The sequence below is a fragment of the Monopterus albus genome, unplaced genomic scaffold, assembly GCF_001952655.1.
Source record: "Monopterus albus unplaced genomic scaffold, M_albus_1.0 scaffold34.1, whole genome shotgun sequence".
Lineage (NCBI taxonomy): Eukaryota > Metazoa > Chordata > Actinopteri > Synbranchiformes > Synbranchidae > Monopterus > Monopterus albus.
The window spans coordinates 5,630,682-5,654,013 of record NW_018127914.1 but is presented as its reverse complement, the minus strand read 5'-3'; the positions used below and the strand labels follow the sequence as shown (position 1 = coordinate 5,654,013).

The 23,332-nt window shown below is 39.2% G+C and overlaps 2 protein-coding genes across 3 annotated transcripts in view; both read left to right on the top strand.

Annotated features, from left to right (window-relative positions):
* Positions 1–3,642, top strand: part of LOC109958588 (doublesex- and mab-3-related transcription factor B1-like) — a 23,489-nt gene extending 19,847 nt beyond the window's left edge. Inside the window, exons 2-3 of one of the 2 annotated variants that reach the window (XM_020597330.1) lie at positions 2,395–2,639; positions 3,183–3,642. In XM_020597330.1, the coding sequence (XP_020452986.1) occupies positions 2,395–2,639; positions 3,183–3,302 (365 nt within the window). In that variant the 3' untranslated portion in view covers positions 3,303–3,642. The remainder of the gene's footprint in view (positions 1–2,394; positions 2,640–3,182) is intronic. The other variant, XM_020597329.1, reaches the window with a different exon arrangement.
* Positions 3,643–11,283: 7,641 nt separating this feature from the next.
* Positions 11,284–23,100, top strand: eppk1 (epiplakin 1). Its single transcript, XM_020597513.1, has 3 exons — positions 11,284–11,514; positions 15,440–15,538; positions 18,083–23,100. The coding sequence occupies exon 3, from the start codon at positions 18,097–18,099 to the stop codon at positions 23,098–23,100; it is 5,004 nt and encodes a 1,667-aa protein (XP_020453169.1). The 5' UTR covers positions 11,284–11,514; positions 15,440–15,538; positions 18,083–18,096.
* Positions 23,101–23,332: the final 232 nt, after the last annotated feature.

The window sequence follows — 23,332 nt, the reverse complement described above, 5'->3', positions numbered from 1 at the left end:
GGCGGGACAACGCTTCTGATTGGTTAACCTTTCACCTAGAACTGTCAAATTAATTCTGATGAAAACCGGTCTCTATACTGTGTGTATCTACATAACTAAAAATCACTCTGAGACAAAAATAGATCTGATGACATTATAGTAATAATTATAAACATTGCATTCGTCATAATACTAAATACCACTTGCATAGCAGAATTAGTTCAACAGATCTAGGCAAAATAAACAAAAATAAACTAGATAAGAGATTAGTTAATGAGGTTAAAAACCTCAGATTACTGTACCACCTGGGTAAAGTGTAACCAGGGGCTCTGCTCCAACTAAGGTCGCGTTAACCGAATATTTTCCATCACTAACAGAATTTTTTAAATCATAACGGAAAATCCGAAGGCCGTCTTATCATTTTGGTTACAACACTGAGGATGATCTACAGTAACTTAAAGTTAGGCTGCTAAAAGCCCAGTATTTGTTATGGCGTTTAAACGAGGTAAAAAAAAAAAAAAAAAGAAAGAAAGAAAAGAAATGATGCGGTGGATAAAGGACATCGCGCTACCCAGGAGCAGACAGCGCGTTGACGAGCCATGGACTGGACGGAGCACGTCTGTGACCGCAGCGGGTCACAGACAGGTGCAGCTGGTGTGGAAGGAGCGCATGCAGCAGACTCAGTGCTCAGAATAGGGAAATCTCACGTTTAGAGCAACTTCTACTCACTTCAAGAAAGAGACTCTGATTCTGAAATTATAACAGGCCATGAGCAGAGGCGGAAAGTAACTGAGTACATTTACTCAAGTACTGTAGTTAAGCACAATTTTGATTTATCTGTACTTGAGTATTTCCATTTTCTGTTTCTTCATACTTCTACTTCATTTCACAGAAAAGCATGGTTCTTTGTAACTTTAGTTATTAGTTACTTTTCAGACTGAGATTAATAAAACAAAGTATAATAGAATCATCAGACTTTATTGATCCCTGGTGGGAAATTCACAAGCTACCCAGCAAGTAAAGTACTTCAAAGTATAAATATATAAGGTAGTTAACATTAGCTCTAACTTTATCAGCTGCAACATTAGATGTTATGGATGCAATAATAAATAAATAAATAATTGAATGTCATTTTCGGCTTTTTCCCGTTTCGGGGTCGCCACACCGAATCGACTCGCACATTTGGCACATGTTTTACGCCGGATGCCCTTCCTGACGCAACCTGGATTCGATCCCGGGGCGCTGTGGCGAAAGCACGGCGCCTTAACCACTAGCTTAGCAGGGATGGCAATAATAAATAAATAATAAATAGTATATGCGAACTGTGCAATTCTGCATAATGAGTACTTTCAATTTTGGTACTTTCAGTATATTTCATGCTAATACTTTTGTACTTTTAACCATTTGAATGCAGGACCTTTACTTGTAACTGAGTGCTTTTACACAGGCATTGCTATTTTTACTTAAAAGTAAACAATCTGAGTACTTCTTCCACCACTGGCCATGAGAAACCTACTGGCAATCGCCTCTGCAGAAGACAGGGTACAGCAGGTCAGCTGAGGTAATTCAGTTAGCCTAACCCGTTGTAAATGAGTTCTTTTAATGGTAACTGTCTCATGGCTGCAGTCTTTTTAGTGGCCTCCACTGTCACTGCAGAAAAAACGGCCATCTATTTCATGTGAAGTTGACATGAAAATTGGCTGCACATAAGCTTGTTCAGTAGCCTATATTAATCATTTAAATTTAAATGAATGAAAATTAAATGCTATTAGCTATGTCTTATCATAAAAAAAAGAATAAAACTGATGGGTAATAACAAATTGACAGAAATTTTATGACCTTGTCCATCAAAATGGCAATGTGAAAGTGTAGCATGACCTCTGCCCTGCAATATTAGATAACGTTATGACTCTGTATTTTACTTAGTTAAACGTCCCAACACCACTGTGTAGAAATACTTGGTTACTACTAAAATTTCTGCATTCAAATTCAGCGAAAGTACAAAAGTATGTGCCAAAATATACCAAAAATAAAAATACTCATTTTGCAAAACAGCCCATTTCAGAATAATGCATTTTACATTATGCAGTAAAAGTAAAATATCACTAATACTGCAGCTAAAAGTGGGCCTAATTTGAATGAGGCTACTCTAGATACATCCAGCTGGGCTTGCAAATTTCCCCTCAGCAATCAGTAAAGTCTTATCTTAACCTACAATTACTGAGTTGATGATTATACATTGTGTTTCTAACCTGAATCTGTAAAGTGGCTAAAGTTGTCAAATAAATGTAGTGTAAAAAGTACAGTTTCCCTCTGAACTGTAGTGGATCAGTACCTCAAATCTGTACTCAAGTACAGTACTTCATTAAATGTACTTTGTCATTCACTGACAAAATCTGTCCACTTTCTTTCCAGGTGCCCCTTACATCAGTGAATTAGGGCAACCTGTACCTCTGCCTTTTATTCACTTTCCATTCGGGGTGCCCAGTTATTGCCTGAGCAGCTATGTGCCATGTCCAAATGTCATGCTCAGCGTGCCGTGGTTGCCACCTGTACCTGCTGGGCTGTGCGAAGATGGCCTCCAAGGGCCCTTAATCTTGCCCCAAATCCAGCAGGGTGCAGTGCATCACTCACCTCCACCAGAGCCTGGACCCCCTGCTGTAAGTGACTGTTTCTCTTTTCTATACTGTACACCAAATAGTTTCAAAATAAACTTCTACTATGGCCTTCTATGAGGTGTACAGGGAGGGATTAGTGAATGGCCTGACTAAGCACTGACCCAGGAGTCAAGGGGCCCCTAGGGGCTGACCTGCAAAATATCACAGAAAGAGACAAAAAATGGCTGAAATGAGATATAACAACCATTAGGAGATGCAAAAATGACTAAAAAGAGATGCAAAATGTCCCCCGACAGGCAGTGTGCAACTGCATGGACATAGAAGTATGACTATATAGCGATTCAAAATGACTATAAAGAGATGCAAAGTGTCCACCAAGAGACAAAATGTCCACTCAGAGATGCTGAACAACTGCAAGGAGATGCAAAACTACTACAAAGAAAGTGACTAAAGATGTAAGAAGATCCCAAAGATATGTAATACATCTTCAAAGGCGACACTATGTGTCTGTGCCCAGGGGCCTACCGTGTCATATCCTGTCTATGAGTGTGTAATAAACATTACATTTTTTGTTTAATGTGTCAGGAATCCAGAAAGGTCTTCTTCACCCTCCAACCACCCCCACTCCAGGAGGAGTTGATGCCAGTGAAGCACCCACAACCACCGGCCAAACACGAAGAGACAAACATAGCAGAGCTGGATTAGAGCACAGAGAGCCAGATGATGAGCCAAGTATCTGCTCCTTTTGTTTCTGAAGGAGAGGATTTCATTTTGTTCTGTTCTTGGGTGAAGATGACCTTGCAGCTTGTTTGCAAACCTGTTCATTTTGCTGCTGGCATGAATGTTTCTGCACTGTTCCTTGTTAATGTGCTGTTAAAAGCTTGGATTTGGTGGTTTGTTGCTGATAAAAGCAAAAATTATTTTATATTTCTAGTCTCAGAATTTGTAATAAACTGAGCTGAATTTTGGCTTCAGACCTTGTTAACTGTTAATGTTAACTTGATGAGAGAGAGTTTTGCCATTACCTAATTATTTACTAATTTGTAAATAAACAGTTTCAACTATCAGAATTGTGAATGTGATTTTAGGTCTAATCCTGTTGGTAGTGACTATTTTACTTTTCAACCAATCTTTATTGACAGGTAGTGTTCTCAAAGTATAACATTTTTTTAAATGAGTCACATTTCAAATAGAAAGCGATAATGATATATCAGTATGTCTTATATTTAACAATTTATCGCACATTTTAACATTTAAGAAGGAAAATAATGTGAACCACCTGTAGGAATCAAAATGCTCACTGAACTTTTAAAGTTTAAAGCAAAGTATAAAGTCCTTTTTGCTCTGGGTAGGTTAAGTGATGTTCCCAGACCCCTCCTCGAATTACTTCTTTCTTCCTAATACACATTTATTTATATGACAGAAAACACAGCTGCTGAGAATCATACATTCAGCTTGTGATCTCAACGAGTCTCTCAAGTTGAGGCTGAGAAGTACATTTTAAAATCCTGCCCACCAGGGGGGAGCAGAGACACACTCCCTAACCATCCCTCACTGATCATGTGTGTCCATAGTCTGAGCTCAAAAGCATGACCTCTTCTTCACATATGGAACAATAACCTAAATTATTTAAGATATAAAGCTAGACCAAATAGTCCAAATGGAGTTGGATCAAGGCACTGCAAGATCATCTGAAGACTACAACACTATACAAGATTAGTACTAGTAGGTAGGTACTGTATGTGCTCACCTCTGTCTCTGTGCTGCAAACAGGAAGTATCTTCTTCAATTCAGGACCCATCTGGAATGAATGATATTAAGTTTAAGAATATCATAAGATGTAAGAAATTAGATAAACAACTTTTTACTCTTCAGTTAGTGAGTAGGGGTGAAAGTGTAGGACTTCTACTGTTTTTATTTCACTGAAGTCTGCACATTCACTTTCAGCAGTTTGATCAATCTGGGCCCAGGTCTTCACCCTGAGAAAACACAGTCAGAGCAGGCACAGCAGGTTTAACAGTACTCTTTGACAGGCAGCAAAATGTTCACATTTGGTTACACAGTCCACACAGAGGGTTCAATTCAAGAAAAAAAAAGCTTAAAGAATTTAGGAGGATAAAGAACTCAAGTCAGCACAAGCTGAATAGAACTTACAGCCTGTTTAAAGCTGCAAAAACATCTGGCAGATCTTACACACTCAGAAGTTCTCCTGTCTAATGTGGTCTGCTTTTATTGTGATTTTTTTCTTTTCAAAGCAGTACAGATTCTGCATAGTTTGAAAATCACTTGAGGGCTCTCTGAATCATGGCCAAATCAGGGCTACAACAAGCTGTTGTACTGTGCAACATGTTTCCAAAATTCAGTTATCATCAGTAAAGCCATGTCGGCCAAAGTCTGTGGGTGTGCTGTATTCAGTGCCAATCAAAGTACATGACTAAAGAGATAGAGACACATTATGCTTGTTTGTCTCCTAAAAGCAGGAAAAGTGGAACTTCAAAGAGTCACATCAGCCTCTTATTCGCTGTAACTTTGACATCAGTAAAAGTGAACACACAAGCAGCTTAGAGGAAACGTTCGTTCAAACATGAGTAGTGGAAGAAGTATTAAGATTCTTTACATTCCCTTAAGTATCACAACTAAAAGTACAAATTATGTTTTAAAAAACCCCGTTACTGTTATATACTTATATTGGTGGGTTATTAATATGAATGTCAGCAGCATTTTAAAGGTGTTCTGTGGAGTTTTCTTGTAAACAACATTTTTGCTTGCATTTAGTGATTCACCAAAACACACTGTGCACATCCTTGAGAACAGGGAAAGGTGCTGGATACATTTCCTTCCTCAGAAAACATCTGCAAAGCCACTTTTTTATTTTAATTTTGAAACCCACATTGTTTAAATCCATGCTCGTTTGCCAGCAGTGTTTCCTGCCTTTACTACATTTGTTAGCATGTTACAGCCGCACTGCACAAGAACACACAAAATGAAGACCCACTCATAAAAAAAATATGCTCTATAGTGCTATAAGTGCTGAAAATTTCACAAGATGCACTGAATGTTGCGGGTGGCAAAGGCAGAGTTTATTTCAGCTATTGCTTCTCTCAGGAGTGTGTCATCTGTCTGGATAAGGATGGTAGTTTTTGGAAACAATCTAACATCACCGTTTATTCAGTGTGTGTTTTTAGCACATCGTGGTGCGACAACAGAGGTGAACTGATGGGTGAGTGAAGGTGTAGTTCAGACATGCTAGTCTGGATGTGCCATCATGAACTCAGCTCTCTATTACACAACCCTCAGAGGTCACCAGCTGCCGTCAAGGGCCAGAGCTTGCCCCGTATGGCACATACATCTCTCATACAGGTATTAATTTAGGGGCCACTGTTGGTAAGTCAAAACAGTTTGTATATATAACATTCATTCTGTTGCTTTGGATCTTTTTTAAGCTGCAAAAATCACCTATGAGCTAAACATGATCGTTTTGTTGTCTTTGCTTTCTTAAACAGTGCGACCATGACACTTATGCAATTACTGGTTTCTTCTGAAATCCACTGAAGATGTTTTCACAAAAAAAACTAACAAGTGTTTCATGTTTCTAGTCTTTGCTGGCAGGTGCGACGAGAGCGCGGTTCCATGAATTGACGTGCTGTGGATACTAACACTACAGTTGCTCAGACCTTAAGAAAGAGGTTCCAAGTTACATCAGCTTGTGGTTTGTTTTTCAACCACTTAACCTTTAGTCAAACAGATGGAATGATCTGATAATGTCAGATAACAGAGGAAACTAACTTAGTCAGCTGTCTTCACCTGACAAGCTATGCTTAATCTCTTTTGGACAATACCTTGTTTACCAAGATGAGACACTGTGAAGTTTATTTGGCGGACCTGTTAGCAATCCATTGCCTATTTACACAGTGAGAATCATTCAGAGTTGTTTTTATATCCATGAATCTTATTAGGCACTCTCCTTTTAGCTGCGGTCCACTAACTCCTGGCTCTTTAGCTGCTAATTGCTTGGCTACTAACTAGTTGCTGTCTGCATTTAATCCTGAGCAAGCAGTGTACAGTCTGAATTCATCTTTAAGTATGGAATTTGAAAGTTTTTTCTACCACTCTATTTAGGCCATTTAATATCTTTGCATCTCTATCTTGAATATTTCTAATTGCCTGACGTCTTAGCATATAGCTGAAAAAGTCCAAGAATTGTTCTTTAGATGCAAAGAAACTGTGAACAAAAACATATACAGCACATAAACATTGTTCAAATATATGTGAAACCTCCCAAACCCACCATACAATACACCATGCTTTTTTTCACCTAATGTTTTTAGCAATCTTTCATCAAAGGTGGCAACAAGATGGATTTAGAAGTTAATGACTCTTGCTTCATATTCATTCTTCTACAGTGAAGCACTTTTGACATGTGGGTTTATGCAGTGAGCAAACACCTGACAGGTCAAGCAGTCAGGAAGAGAGCTGTCAGGACTTTTGTTCTCTGTTGCATGTGAAAAGAAAGCCTAGGTGTGCCAGAGATCCACCCGATAAAACCTGTGCAGTGTGGCTGTGGAATGCAGAACACACCGCATGTTGTGCCTGGAACCGACGGTGCTGAATGATTCCAGCGGTCAAAATTAAAGGAATCACACACAGCAAATTTTCAGTCAAAGATTAAAAAACATATGTAGCAACAAACTCTGTGCTATGTCACTGTGCCTAAGGGACAAAGCTACTGAATATTCTGACTCTGGTTACAACAGAATGTTTCTCACATTAGTGACATATGTGCTCAGTTGTGTGGTTTTCAATCATTCTGAGAATGGAATTTTTTTTTTTTTTTTTTAGTTGTAGAGTCACATTTTTGTGCAGCCAGATCCTCTTCAAGGGGTGAGGTTCAGACTAAGAACTGGGTTTAGGATTACAGTGAGTATGAGGAGGATTTGGTATGGGACAGGCTTTGCATGCAAGCAGTGCAAAGCCTGATAAAGAGACTATGCTGTCAGAGTATATGATTTTAAATTATCTGGAAAAATGACATTAGCATAGTCACCAATTTATTTTTTGGTGCTTCTGAAGAAACGTGGACACATGCTGTATTAATGACATAGGCTGGTCAGGGGCTCTCGGAGCAGAGTGAGCTGGAGGGGTGCCAACATGAACAGACAATGCAAACACCATTAAAACACTCCTGGCCTGGCGCATTTGTTTCAGAAAGACTGAGAAAGTCCAGAGCAATATCCTGCAGGATGTTGAACAATGTGGAGAACTGAAGTCTTTTGCTCATAAGTTGGCAAAAAAACACATGACAAGGGGTATTAGAGTTAACTGAAAGGAAAGCAGCAGAAGAGTAATTTCTATAAATTATAACAAAAAATGAACAATAGCCAAATGGTGATGGGTTAAATTTGTGTTTTTTTAAATAGCACAGTTAGGTGTATTTACTGGTGCAATAAAGCCACATGGACACATTTTACCATCTTACTATGGATAAAATGGTAAAAAGACACCTGCTGCAGAAAGCAGCTGTGGTGGGTTTGCCAAAGTTCTGAATACTGGACAACACATAAACTGTTCTTCCTCCTCTTTGGCTAAATGCCTCAAAGGTTAGTTGGTTCAGTGTATTCACCATTGATGCCTCCAGTACTTAAATTTTGATCTTAGATCAAATATTAGGGCTGTTTGTAGTGACAGACTATCAGCACCCATCCATGGTGTTTCCATCCGCTGTAGAGGGTTCCTCAGGAGGAGGTGGAGACCAAGCCTTAGTTTGAATCTCATGTAACAACACATTTGGGCCACTGAGATCAACATACAGTATGTATGTTTTTCTGAAATAAATTCCCAAATTCCCAAGTGAATTTCCCACATCCTGAAAAGCTCTTCTAAACATCCAGATCCATTCAAAATGGCAGAAACAAGATTTTAAACTTGTTTTCCAAAGTGCCACTCCTTTTCTGTGCTTATCTTATCTTCTACACAGTTAGTTATAAATGTGTGCCTGAGGAACCGACAGTCCTTTAAAGCCTGTCCAGACTTGTATTTACAAGTTCAGTGGAAGAAGGCAGCATGTTTGGCAGGCAAACTGTGAAAATGAAAGACATTTGCCAACAAGGTTCACTGACACGGGGTCACTGCACTAGCACACAATCAGTATATTCTAGTTTGCTGAAAACAGCTGTAATACTGTAATATAAAAGTATCAACATATAAAGACATAACATGTCAACACACTAATTTGGTCAAAGTCTCTGTGGCTCAGCACTGCTTTATTCATTCCTATTTTCTTAAGAGCAATTACTTGTGTAAACACTACAACATGTTCCTCTTTGTGTGCAAGTGTCATCTTCAGGTTTGTTTAAACAGCATGTGAGGAGAAGTAAAAGCCATGTGCTTAGAAATATTTGTGTTGAGTAGGGTGAAGAACAAGAACGATTAAGAGATAAAAACAAAATCATCTGAGAAATTCAACACCTCCTCAGTCTTTGGAGACACACAGATTAAGTATTAGTCTGGCGATGGCTGGCTAAGAGACACATCCACTTTCAACCAAAGGCTAAAAAAAGGAATGTAGTATTACCGGTACTAAAAGTCCCAAATTGGTCTTTACTGCTCTTATCAGAGAAGCTGAACTGGGCAGTCTGTTGCTTTCTCCCTACACAGATAAACTTCAAATTCTGCACATGGTACCTGGTGTAGAATTTATGATGCGCTCTTACAGATTAAACTACTCAACAATACATAGAAGAACATTTAGAATATACACAGAATGCATAATATTTAACAATAAAATTGCTAATAAAACTGGTGATTAATGCATCATTAATAATTATAGCTCATACTGAATTTATATTATTTTAATTTGGGAGTATTTCAAGCTCTGTGTAACATTAGTGCTTTGTGTAACCTGAGTGCTCTACTGGACTGTCAAGTTTACCTGTTAGTCTTCAGACTGTAGGCTCCATTTTGGAAAGTTTGTCTCCATCAGGCATCCATATTTTATGCCATTGCTAGGAAACAGGAGGGAGGCAGAGAGCAGTTAGGAGTGCCTCATGGTGTCACTTTGTTTTGAGTCAGACTCTAGACTGAAAAGAAATTAGGTCGAGTAGCTTTAAGTAAAGAATCTGAGTAATACTTGAAATCAGTTTGTGTTTTCCTCAGGTATCCAATTCACCCTAATGAAGTGACTGATATAGTCAAAGCACAGCTTTTGTTGACATTTTGCTTAATAAACCACAAATGTGCCATCACTACCATCATTATGCTAACATAGATTGAAGTGCATGTTTATTCTCATCCCAATGAGCATCTGACAAACTTTAAACGTTGGCTGACAAAACAAAGCTGTTTATCCACTGATTTCATTTTTGGTCCACACAAGAATTATACAATGCCATTACAAATTGTTAAGAACTTGTCATTCTGGTTCTAAAACATGCAAAGGTGTGTTTCCACAAATAAACAATGACCCCACTCCTCCACCCCCACCGGCATTTCTAACACATTCTTGTTTCTTCAGAACCTTCTTCAGACACCGCAACTGTCTTAAACTATCACAAGTGGTATTGGAAGATGCTGTACATGTGAGAAGGTAAGTTTCACTCACAGGTGAGGAAATCACTTGGTAGCCAAAAATGTACGGCACCTACTCACTTTCTCCTCAACAAGAATAAATCACTCTACTCTAGGTTGGCATTTGACTTTCACATGACTAGTGTGATTTATCATTCTCATGCAACCACAAATTATGATAATTATCTATTACGTCTTTTGACATAATATTAATATGTAAAACTTTGCAGACTATGTCTGGAAAAGTTGAAATTTCTGCTAGAGAAATGTATATACATGCTTGTTTCTACAGCTGAGAGAGTTTTATCTTCAGTGATAAAATATGTTACCCCTCTTAAAATAAAATTGAAAATGTGATCTACAATTTCAATAGCAAACTTTAATTTAAGCTGTTACTAAAGGATATACAACCATGGCCAAGAAAACATGACTTATAGTTGCTGTACCAGGTATCAGGTTATGGGAACAAAACTAAAAAATGATTTAATTGGCTACTTCTGTCCCTTTGAGCCACCAATTTGAAGTGTTCTTATGCTTAGGTGGAACTTTAGCAACTGTTGAACAGTAACTTTCACCTGGGCAAAAGGATTCCCAACTGTTTATTAGTTACTGAGCAACCTTAAACTTTAGTGTCATATTTATAACGTGATTAATGATCCCTGTACAAGTTGTCTGTTTTGTGACACAATTCATTTTTTGTTTGTTTGTTAATTTGTCAATTTGTCAGAGAATGGGTCCTCAGGCCAGTTTCTACTAGTCATGGGTGAGAACTTGCCAAACCAGACATAAGCTCTGACACAAAGACAAAGCACTGTGAGCACAGGGCATCCAGCTCTACTTGTCACAACATGGCTGGTTTGATAAGGAAGCTGAGTGTCTGCATACATGACTCATTTTCAGTAAAAGTATCTCCACTGGGAAAATACAAATCACAGACAAACAAGCTATAAGATGCCTGTGTTTGACCAGAATACAACAATAACTACTGTGCCTTTGAATTCATGTTTTTGCATTTAAAAAATCTCCTCAACTACTGTTTAGTTACAAAGGCGCAATTTGCATGTTGCTATTGTTTAAGAGCACAACAGACACACACTGAGGAAGTCTAAAAGAATTCCTGGCATCCTGAGCTAAGGGCAAAGAGATGTCCAATCCATCACAGCCTGAGGAGAGGAGGCTGTTCCTCAGGAAGGGAGGGACTTAGCAGTTGGACTTGCTTCATATATGACCAGTGAGCAGAGAGGCCTATCCCTGAGATACTGGGAGGATTTCAACTGGCCTTGTCTCTCATACCAGCTGGGTTCGACTACTAATCAGCACAGATTTGGAACTTTGTGCATTCCAGAGACCTCAGGTAAAAAAAAAGTTTTTTTTAAAAGACTAGAGATGGAAAAAGCATGAATGGCTTCTAACTTCTAAGGAAAAGAGCCAAGCATTTGAAAGAAAGGCTCACTTTTTAATTTAACCATATTCTTATATTCTTCATATTATTCATATTTAAACTGTAGCTTACTTTCTTTTGAGTGGGACAAGTTGGACTGTGTGTCCTGTACTGTCAGCCAACACCCAAATGATAAGGAGGGGAAGCAAACAATCCTCACTGATTACCCTTGACCATACTTTTAGGTTTTATGCAAAGTAGGACTGAATGTCTTGTCTTGACCATACTTGTAGGTTTTATGCAAAGTAGGACTGAATGTCTTGTCTTGACCATACTTGTAGGTTTTGTGCAGAGACTAATTGTCTCTGTTTAGGCTTTTGACATGTCTAAACACTGTGTCCACATCTCCCTCAAGGCTGTTGACACACAATGACAAGCTAACATTTTCCACTGTTACATACACTCCCATTTTTGTTTCTTTGCTGGCATGGTGTCAAAGATGTAATGCAATGAAGTCTTGATTGCCATGTTTTATATGTTTGACACAATGGCTCAGGTATACTGTATGCAACCCAAAGGAGAGAGTAAAAAGAAGTAAAAATCAGCAGTTTTATGCCAATTTTTATGTTGTACAACACCTTGCTTCCAGGCACAAAGGTTCAAAGGGACAGACTTATTTAAACAAGTGGGTTTAACCTTAATCAGCATTAGATATCATTATGCATTCCCTGACAAAAGATCCACTTTCTGAACTTTACAAGCTTCGTGAAGACAGATGTTATGGCAGGTCTTTGCCACATTGCATTAGACTGAACAGGTGTGCAAAAAGTGTGTTAATTTCTGTAGGTACAGACTTTTTGAGACAAAAATAAGTGCCACAAATAAAGACACAGCCTCCTTTTGCCCCATGTTTCAGAACCAAAGATGAATTTAAAATGAAGTATTTATATATACAGTATTTATGCCTACTATTGTATTAAACTGTCCAATCTCCTTGAGGGCAGAAATGTAAATTTGCCTAAGTACCACTGTTTGCTGTTCACATCAGACAATGAAGCTACTATGTTGTAATTCTTTAGCTTCATGCAGCTTAATTATTTGCCTTCAGAAGTAAATATAATAAAATGATATGCAAACTCTCATGGTGTAATAAATGTAAAGTGAACGTCCAATATCTTTAAAAACATTCAAACATTTACAAAGTGGGTGACAGCTCAAAGAAAGTTCAGCAGTTGCAGATGGAAATCTCTGGCTCCATTTACCATATCTAACCACTGCTGTGGTTACTGTACAACAGGCTTCAGTCTACTTCACAGGTCTGTGTCACTTGGCCTAGGTTCTCATAGCCATAATGCCATAACTCCAGCACAGTGACCTACACACCTTTGTCCACTGAAACTATAATAAAAGGAGAGCACCATTTTAACTGCATGGTAATCACAAGCTAGTGTGAAAGAATGCTTTACTGACAGCAAGTGAATTCCATCGCATGCAGCAAAAATCCACAGTAAGTTACATGGAAATAATATACAGAGTAGATCTTTTTCTGCGATCCTGATTTACCATCTAAACTGAATATTAAAAGAGGGAGCAGGTATGTGAGTTTCTTGGCTGAGCTTCCTTCCACACCCATCTTGCTAAGTGATTACATTCACTCCTACAGGCAGCAATGACGTCATGTATCACATAAAAGAACTACAGACCTAGCAGCAAATGGGTGGAAAGAGTTTCTCAAAAACAATAATCTCTTTACATTTTTTTTGCATGTGGTCATGTAACAGTACAGGACATCTCCAAACTTGAATGTTATGGTGGCGGTTGCATTTCTTTTTAAAGGTTAAGGCTGGATTTGTTTTGGAGCTTTTGTTATTTTCCACACATAGAGGGACTAAAACCAACAATGTATTTGGTGTACTCACCGTAATGAATCCTGACCCTGGTCTAGCCTGTTGTCTGCTGTGCTATAGACCCCCACTATTGTCCAAAACCTATTTAAAAAACACCAGTGTGCCACACCACTGCTGGGTGACACGTTCCTTTCTAACAAAAAATGTGAGGGCCTTTTTTCAAAAGAGCTCCAAAGTCTGAGACCAGCTATCAAATTTTACAGCCCGTGAATTAAGAGAGAGTCAACTGTGCATACAAATGATCCATTTACAATACACATAACCACACCAACAGACAGAGACACCACAAAATCCATTGTTGGTTTGTGAAAATAAAAACAGGAAATCACCGGCTTTATCCTTTAAATACTGTCACTTCTCATTTACATTTACTTTAAGGATTAATGGGTGATTGTTACTAAACCTGCTGCAGATGACCATCAGGTGTGCAAAATATTATGGTTATGCAATTTTTCGATTTAGAGGCATATTTACCAACACTGATTATGTAAATGAGCACAGAAGCAGCAGTGTTCATCTGAATAGATGGCTATTTATAAGGACCTGGTGCCATTGCGCAGCTGTAGACCAAAACAAAGCGAAGAAGAAAGTGCAACTTTATAGCAATAAGGTTGACATAATCAAGAAACATATTTCACACTGTGACTCCTCAGTAAATAAGCTACATGCATGTTCACTGTTTAGCACCAAAAAAATAAGCTACAAAAACTTAGTAGGCTAAATACAGTGTCCCCTTCAAAGTACCCAATGACCATTTGACTTCATTGTGCTGTTTACCTAACTGTGTAGACACTGAAGTTTAAAATTTTCTGGATGAAAGTAGGCCCACCTCTGTTGTTAAACTACTCAAAGGTTAATCTTGGGAAGACTGAACTAAAGGGGTACAAGTTTATTGAAAATAATGAGACACATTTTGACACAGCTATACTAAAAGTACTAGGTATCTACTTGTGCATGTTGTGACTTGTACCCTAATGTAATTGTTGCTTTTAAGTCATATTTAATGTTTTATGTAATTTGCCTTCTAATCTTTTCTATGTACTATATGTATTTTAACATTTTATTTTTCTGTGTGCATTGTGTTAAGCACTTTGAATTGCCAGTGCGTATGAAAATGTGCTATATAAATAAACTTGCTTTGCCATGAGAATTCTAATGACGAAATTTAAGGGGTTTAGAACATAGTGTTTGTGGTTCAAGTATTTCCATGCCTGTTGTTACAACAATGGGCATCGGGCTGTTCCAGTTTTGAAGCACTACTGTACATTTCCTCATGCCAAAGTAAATACATGTTGCTTATGAAAGATGTAATGAAAACTTTTGTCTATGCACACTATGTACATTACTTAGGACTTAAGACTATTGTCACTTGATCAAAGCATTAAAAAATATTTGCACTAAAGTGCTTTACTTCTGTAAAGCATGCAAGAAAACTGGAATGTCAGAGTTGCTGGGAGGTGCTTACTAGGTATACCTCAATTTATTTATTCTTTTTTATTGAATTAATGGTATTTCAAACTGCTGGTTTTAGAATAATTGACTAAATAAATACTTTTATTCATGTGTCATGTACCCAAAAGAGTCTAGCTTTAGTTTTATCTTTACTGGTAATCTGACATCTGGTGCATGGGTGTATCAATTCAAGTTTAAATTAGTTGTTTAATTAAACAACTACATAAACTATGTACATAGAGAGGTGCAATAAATATTTTGAGCACATGATTTAAAATGGAGAATTTATCATAAAATTATGACAATATTGAATCATAAACATGCTTGTACAGAAGCGATTTGACTAAGGGCCCGAATATGCCCTACAAAAGTGCATGGACACCAGGCCCAACGCACATCCCCGGGGAACATAGCCAATGTGCACTCTTAAGGGCCAGTAAAGGTGATAAAGCTCTGTCCTCAAGGAGGCAACATCAAGCAGTTGAAGCTCAGCCTGTTTGAGACATAAACAACACATTTTGTTTGTCTTATTTCTACAGGGGCAGTGTTTCAAAGCCCTGGGGCTTTGGTTGTAAAAGCCTAGGAACCTGGAATTTGGAACTTCCAGGAGCATCTGAGGCTCATAAAGAAACCAAAAGGTTTGATATATTTTTGGAAGACAGATATACTAAAACATCGAATACTAATGTTTGAGGAAACCATATTAAAGTTGGATGTGATAAACTACACTTTTACCATTATATTCTTACACACTGGCTAGTGATAGGAGGGGGATGATTAATTACTTTGAAACTTCATGAAATTAAATATGAACCACTCATTTATGACTCACACATTTACCAGTGTACTTCTATTAACATAAGTATGCCCTAAGGGCAATGGTGGGAAAGGTGCATTTCCATGCAGTGCTTTTCCATTCCCTTGAGAACAGTTTTTACATTACAGTGGAAAAAACATAATTCAGCAAAAGCATCAGTAAAGCTCATGTTTACTAAATGAAAAAAACACTTAAGTGTCATTTTATTAGGTACCACTAACTAAAGTTAATGCACTCTAACAATAGTCCTGCAATAGATGCTGTACTACTGTTGAATTGTATTACATTATAAAGATGGGTGTTTCCAATATATATTCTCCCCTCCCCTGATACAAATTAAAAACACCTCTAGGTATAACACAACAGCATTCAACAGCAGACAGGTCAAAAATAAAATAAAATCAACACCTCTCTAAAACAAAACAAAACAAACATTATAACCATAATGAAGGTTATAATGTATTACTGGTATTATTTTTGTATTAGACAGATAATGAAACCTATTTAACTGGCAAGTGCAGAATTTGTCATCATTTTTGACTTAAATATGGCACAGACATTAATATAATGAGCTAATAAAAAGAAAGACTAGGAAATATTATAATATATGGGATTGCTGATCATTTTCAGGACAGTACAGTGTTTTGAATTTAAAAAAACCTATCTACAGTATATCACAGAAGTGAGTACACCCCCTCACATTTTGTAAATATTTAAGCATATCTTTTCATGTGACAACACTGAAGAAATGACACTTGGCTACAATGTAAAGTAGTGAGTATACAGCTTGTATAACAGTGTAAATGTGCTGTCCCCTCAAAATAACGCAACGCGCAGCCATTAATGTCTAAACTGCTGGCAACAAAAGTGAGTACACCCCTAAGTGATAATGGCCAAATGGGGCCCAAGTAGCCGTTTCCCCTCCCTGGTGTCATGAGTCTCGTTAGTGGTACAAGGTCTCAGGTGTGAAGGCGGAGCAGATGTGTTAACTTTGGTGTTATCGCTCTCACTCTCTCATACTGGTCACTGGAAGTTCAACATGGCACCTCATGGCAATGAACTCTCTAAGGTTCTGAAAAAACGAATTGTTGTTCTACATAAAGATGGCCTAGGCTATAAGAAGATTGCCAAGACCCTGAAACTGAGCTGCAGCACAGTGGCCAAGACCATACAGTGGTTTAACAGGACAGGTTCCACTCAGAACAGCCCTTGCCATGGTCAACCAAAGAAGTTGAGTGCCCATGCTCAGCGTCATATCCAGAGTTTGGCTTTGGGAAATAGACGCATGAGTGCTGCCAGCATTGCTGCAGAGGTTGAAGGGGTGGGGGGTCAGCCTGTTAGAGCTCAGACCATACGCTGCACGCTGCATCAAACTGGTCTGCAAGGCTGTCGTCCCAGAAGGAAGCCTCTTCTAAAGATGATGCACAAGAAAGCCCGCAAACGGTTTGCTGCAGACAAGCTGACTAAAGACATGGATTTCATAAGATAAACTTATGTGGTTCAGATGGTGTCAAGTGTGTGTGGCGACAACCAGGTGAGGAGTACAAAGGCAAGTGCATCTTGCCTACAGTCAAGCATGGTGGTGGGAATGTCATGGTCTGGGGCTGCATGAGTGCTGCTGGCACTGGGGAGCTACAGTTCATTGAGGGAACCATGAATGCCAACATGTATTGTGACATACTGAAGCAGAACATGATCTCCTTCCTTCGGAGACTGGGCCACAGGGCAGTATTCCAACATGATAAAGACCCCAAACACACCTCCAAAACGACCACTGCCTTGCTAAAGAAGCTGAGGGTAAAGGTGATGGGCTGGCCAAGCATGTCTCCAGACCTAAACCCTATAGAGTATCTGTGGGGCATCCTGAAATGGAAGGTGGAGGTGCGCAAGGTCACTAACATCTACCAGCTCCGTGATGTCATCATGGAGGAGTGGAAGAGGACTCCAGTGGCAACCTGTGAGGCTCTGGTGAACTCTATGCCCAAGAGGGTTAAGGTAGTGCTGGAAAATAATGGTGGCCACACAAAATATTGACACTTTGGGCCCCATTTGGCCATTATCACTTAGGGGTGTACTCACTTTTGCTGTCTGCAGTTTAGACATTAATGGCTGTGTGTTGCGTAATTTTGAGGGGACGGCACATTTACACTGTTATACAAGCTGTAGACTCACTACTTTACATTGTAGCCAAGTGTCATTTCTTCAGTGTTGTCACATGAAAAGATATACTTAAATATTTACAAAATGTGAGGGGGTGTACTCTGTCGTATACTGTATAAAACTCTGGTGGACACAAACATTTTAATACTATTTACAGCGTATGCTATATCCAAACCAATTTAAGCAACTGCTCTGTGTTGTACAGTTCCTTAGGCCAAGATGGCTAATCAAGACATGAAACAAAATGGCTACACACAAGTCCACGGACCTGTGGCTGGCATTTTTCTGGAGAAGACAAAGGAGAAGATGACCATATATCAAGCCATGAAAAAACGTCTGCTTAAGCCAGGAACAGCATTAGCCCTGCTTGAAGCACAGGCTGCCACAGTGGGAATTGTAGACCCAATAAACAACAGAATACTTCCTGTTGCAGATGCAGTTAAAGAGGGAATAGTCGGACCAGAAATGAAGGAGAAACTCTTCATAGCAGAGAAAGCCATCAGTGGTTATGTAGACCCATACACCAACCAAATAATATCTTTATTCCAAGCTATGCAAAAAGATTTAGTACCAAGAGATTATGGCCTGAGGCTGCTGGAAGCACAGATAGCCACAAAAGGGTTGTTTGATCCCATTGAGAAGACACATATTTCCGTTGAATCAGCAATTCAAAAGGGATACTATGAGAAAGGTCTGCTTAATGACCAGATGTCAGAGCTCAAAGTGTTCTACAATCCAAGCTCACAAGAAAATCTTAACTACCAAAACTTCCTAGAGAAATGCACGGTGGAGCCTGACACAGGCCTTTTGCTCCTTTCTGTTTGTATCACCTTCAAAGGTCTGCGAAGAGGCATTTCCTCCACTGAACTTTTTGCATCAAAGATCATTAACAAAGAAACATTTGATGACCTACAGAAGGGGAAGACCACAACACAGGATGTGATGTTGATGGAAACAGTGAAAGATTACCTGGAAGGCAAAGGCAGTATTGCAGGTATTGCTGTACTATCATCGAATCAGAGAATGAGCATTTATCAAGCCATGAAACAAGGCATACTGATGCCTGGAACAGCACTAGTCTTACTGGAGGCACAAGCTGCAACTGGATTCATGATTGATCCTGTAGAAAATAAAAGGTTCACTGTGGATGAGGCCATCAAAAACAAACTTGTTGGCCCAGAATACCATGCAAAGCTAAGCTCTGCTGAGAGAGCAGTAACTGGATACAAAGACCCATACACAGGTGAAACTATATCCCTGTTTCAAGCACTGTCTAAAGACCTGATCATTAAGGAACACGGGATCCGTCTACTTGAGGCGCAGATTGCTACAGGTGGAATAATTGACCCAATCAACAGTCACAGGCTTCCCACAGAAATAGCCTTCAAGAGAGGTTATTTTAATGAAGAAATGAACGCCATCCTAGAAGATTCAGGGGATGACACAAAAGGGTTTTTTGACCCAAATTCAGAAGATAATCTAACCTATCTTCAGCTGATGGAAAGGTGTGTCATTGATCCTGTCACTGGACTGTGTCTCCTCCCTCTCCTTGATAAGTCACATGGTCTAAATTTCAACTTCATTGACTATCAAACCAAAATGGCCCTCAAAAAGCAGAAAGTGAAAGTGACATGTGGCAAGTACATGGGAATGACAGTCTCTCTGTGGGAACTGCTGATGTCAGAATATTTTGATGCACAGCAGAGGCAAGACATAATTCAAAAGTATAAAGAAGGGATGCTTACTATCGAGATGATCATTACAACAGTAATGGAAGTCATAGAAAAGTCTGTGAAAATGACTAAAATAGTCATTGAAGGCATCAGAGAAACAGTCACACCTCGCCAGCTTGTGGAGGCAGACATCATTACAGAAAATGTCCTGGAGGATCTCAACAAGGGGAAAAAGTCAGTAAAGGATGTAATAGAAGATGAAAATGTAAATGTGTACCTCAAGGGGAGAGACAGCATTGCAGGTATTCTGCTTCCTGATTCTCAAATCATGACCATCTACCAGGCCAGACAGAAGCGACTGCTCATGCCAGGAACTGCTCTGATTCTACTTGAAGCACAGGCAGCAACAGGATTCATTATTGATCCTATTGGAAACAGAAAGTTTTCTGTGGACGATGCTGTTAAAGCAAAAATTGTGGGGCCTGATGTCTGTCAAAAGTTACGCTCAGCAGAGAAAGCAGTCACTGGCTACATGAATCCATATGATGGCAAAACAATATCTTTGTTTCAAGCCATGCAAAAAGATCTTATAGTAAAAGACCATGGAATTCGGCTCCTGGAGGCACAAATTGCCACTGGTGGGATCATTGACCCAGTGAATAGCCATCGCATTCCTGTTCATGTGGCCTACAAGAGGGGGTTCTTCAGTGAGGAAATGAATCAGATCCTCAGTGACCCAAGTGATGACACCAAAGGATTCTTTGACCCCAACACCCATGAGAACCTGACATACTTGCAGCTCATAGCCAGATGTGTAACAGATCCCAGTACAGGTCTGTGCCTCTTACCACTCAAAAGCAGAAGTCACAAAATCGACATAGATGATAATCTTCGTGAAACATTCAAAAGGACAACCGTCACTGTAAAGTATGGCAGGTTCAGGGACAAGCACACAACACTGTGGGATCTTATCAATTCAGAATATCTCTCTGAGGACAAAAGACAGGAATATTTCAAGCTCTTCAAGTCAAAAAAAATCACAACTGAGCATCTCATTGTCACCATTCTAGAGATCATTGAGAGTAAGGAGTTAAAACTGCTGGCAGATCTAAAGTTTAAAACTCTCAGAGGAGAGGTCTCTGTTGTGGATCTTTATGAGCTTGGAATTGTGAATGAAAAAACATACCACAGCTTGATCAGTGGAAAGATGACAACTACTGATGTGATGAAAATGGACAGCGTGAGAGCCTACCTGCAAGGCAAAGGATGTGTAGCTGGGGTGATACTGCAACCCTCCAATCAGAAGCTAAGCATCTATGAGGCACAAAAAAATGGTATTCTTGCACCTGGGACTGCCCTCAGCCTCCTTGAAGCACAAGCAGCCACAGGGTTTATTGTTGAACCTTTGAAAAACAAAAAACTTACAGTGGAACAAGCCCTCAGAGAAAAAATAATTAATCCACAGATGTATGAAGCACTTTTGACTGCAGAGAGGGCCATCACTGGTTACACAGATCCATACACTGGTCAAAAGATCTCACTTTTCCAAGCCATGAAAAAAGAACTAATTGTCAAGCAGCATGGCATCCATTTACTTGAAGCTCAGATTGCTACAGGTGGTGTGATTGATCCCCAAACATGTCTTCACTTACCTCTTGAGGCTGCATACAGGAAAGGATATTTTGATGCAGAACTTAACAAGATCCTATCAGACCCAACTGATGACACAAAAGGCTTTTTTGACCCAAACACACAAGACAGTCTGACATACATGGGGATGTTGGGCAGATGTTTAAAAGACAAGGAAACAGGACTGTTTTTTCTGCCACTGAAAGAAACATCAAAAGTTACTGGAGCAAAGGAAAACATGTATACTGACACAGAGATAAAGAATGAGTTTGACAAAATAGCTGTGAGTGTATCAGTAGGACGCTACTCAGGAAAATCAGTCTCCCTATGGGACTTGATTCACTCTGGTTATTTCACTGAGGATCAGCAGCTTGGATTCATTGAAAAATACAGAACAAAGCAGATTACCATACAAACCATAACCTCAGAAGTGATTTCTACCATTGAAAAGCTGGAAACTCCCCAAATGACAATGGGTCTGAGAAACCCTGTCTCTGCGCAAGAACTTCTAGATTCAGACATCATTGATGCAAATACATTCAAACAAGTAAAAGAAGGAAAACTCACCTTTGAAGCAGTAACCCAATATAAATCTGTGACAGGGTACCTAAAGGGGACTGGAAGCATTGCTGGAATTCAGATTTCTCCATCACAGAAGGTAATGAGCATTTATGAAGCAAAAAAGGAAAATCTGTTGACGCCTGGCAATGCACTTCTACTGCTTCAAGCACAAGCTGCAACAGGATGGGTCATTGATCCTCTCAAAAACAAGTTCTATACTGTTGATGAGGCAGCAAGAGAAAAAGTAATTGGACCAGATGTACATGAACAACTTCTTTCAGCTGAACGAGCTGTCACTGGCTATAAAAATCCATACACAGATGCAACAATATCTCTGTTTGAAGCCATGAATGAACAGCTGGTTCAAAGAAGAGATGGCATTCATCTTCTTGAAGCACAAATAGCAACTGGAGGAATCATTGACCCGAATCAGAGTCACAGAGTACCTATTCATACTGCCATTAAAAGGGGATATCTGGATGAGGAAATGAGCAGAATTCTGTTAAACACCACTGAAGAAGCAAAAGGATACTTTGACCCAAATACCAAAGAAAACCTCTCTTATCATCAGCTGATTAAGCGATGTGAAAAAGATCCTAAAACTGGACTACTTCTTCTACCCGTGTATAAAGAGGAATCCCATTTACTTCACACAGATGAGCAAATACAGCTGGCATTCAAGAACAAAATTATTACCATAAATGCAGGGAAATTTAAAAACAAAGAAGTAACCTTGTGGGAAGTGTTGCTCTCTGAATACATATCAGAACAGAAAAGGGAGCAACTCATACAACAATACAAGTCCAGAAAGATGAAAATAGAGGACATTATTGAAATACTCACAGTAATAATTACAGAGGTGTCATCCAAAGAAAGAAAGTTCAAAGGACTAAGAAAACAGGTCTCAGCCAGTGAGTTATATGAGTCAAAAATTATATCAAAACAGTTGTTCACACAGATTATTCAAGGGGAGGTAACTGAGGAGAATGTCAACAAAATGGAATCAATTCAAAAGTACCTTGGAGCTACAAACTGCATAGCAGGTGTCAGAGTTGAATCGACAAAAAAAGTGATGAGTATCTGCGAGGCCAGAAACAGTGGCCTGCTGACTCCTGGTACTTCTCTGGTTCTGCTGGAGGCCCAAGCTGCCACTGGCTTTGTCATTGACCCAGTGAACAACAAGAAACTTTCAGTAGAAGAAGCTGTGGCTCAAAGAGTGGTGGGCAATGAGTGGAAAAGCAAACTGCTTGTACACTGGAGACACCATTTCATTGTTCCAAGCACTAAAAAAAGATCTCATTGTCAAATATCATGGAATTCGCCTCCTAGAAGCACAAATTGCCACAGGAGGCATAATTGATCCAGTCCATAGCCATCGTGTGCCCGTAAATGTGGCATACCAAAGAGGTTACTTTGATGAGGAAATGAACAAGATATTGTCTGACCCTGATGATGACACCAAGGGCTTCTTTGATCCCAACACTCAAGAGAACCTCACCTATCTCCAGTTACTTGAGAGGTGTGTCACAGACCCATTAACAGGGCTTAACTTACTGTCAATAGTAAAAAAAGGGGAGTTTTATTTCTTTGTG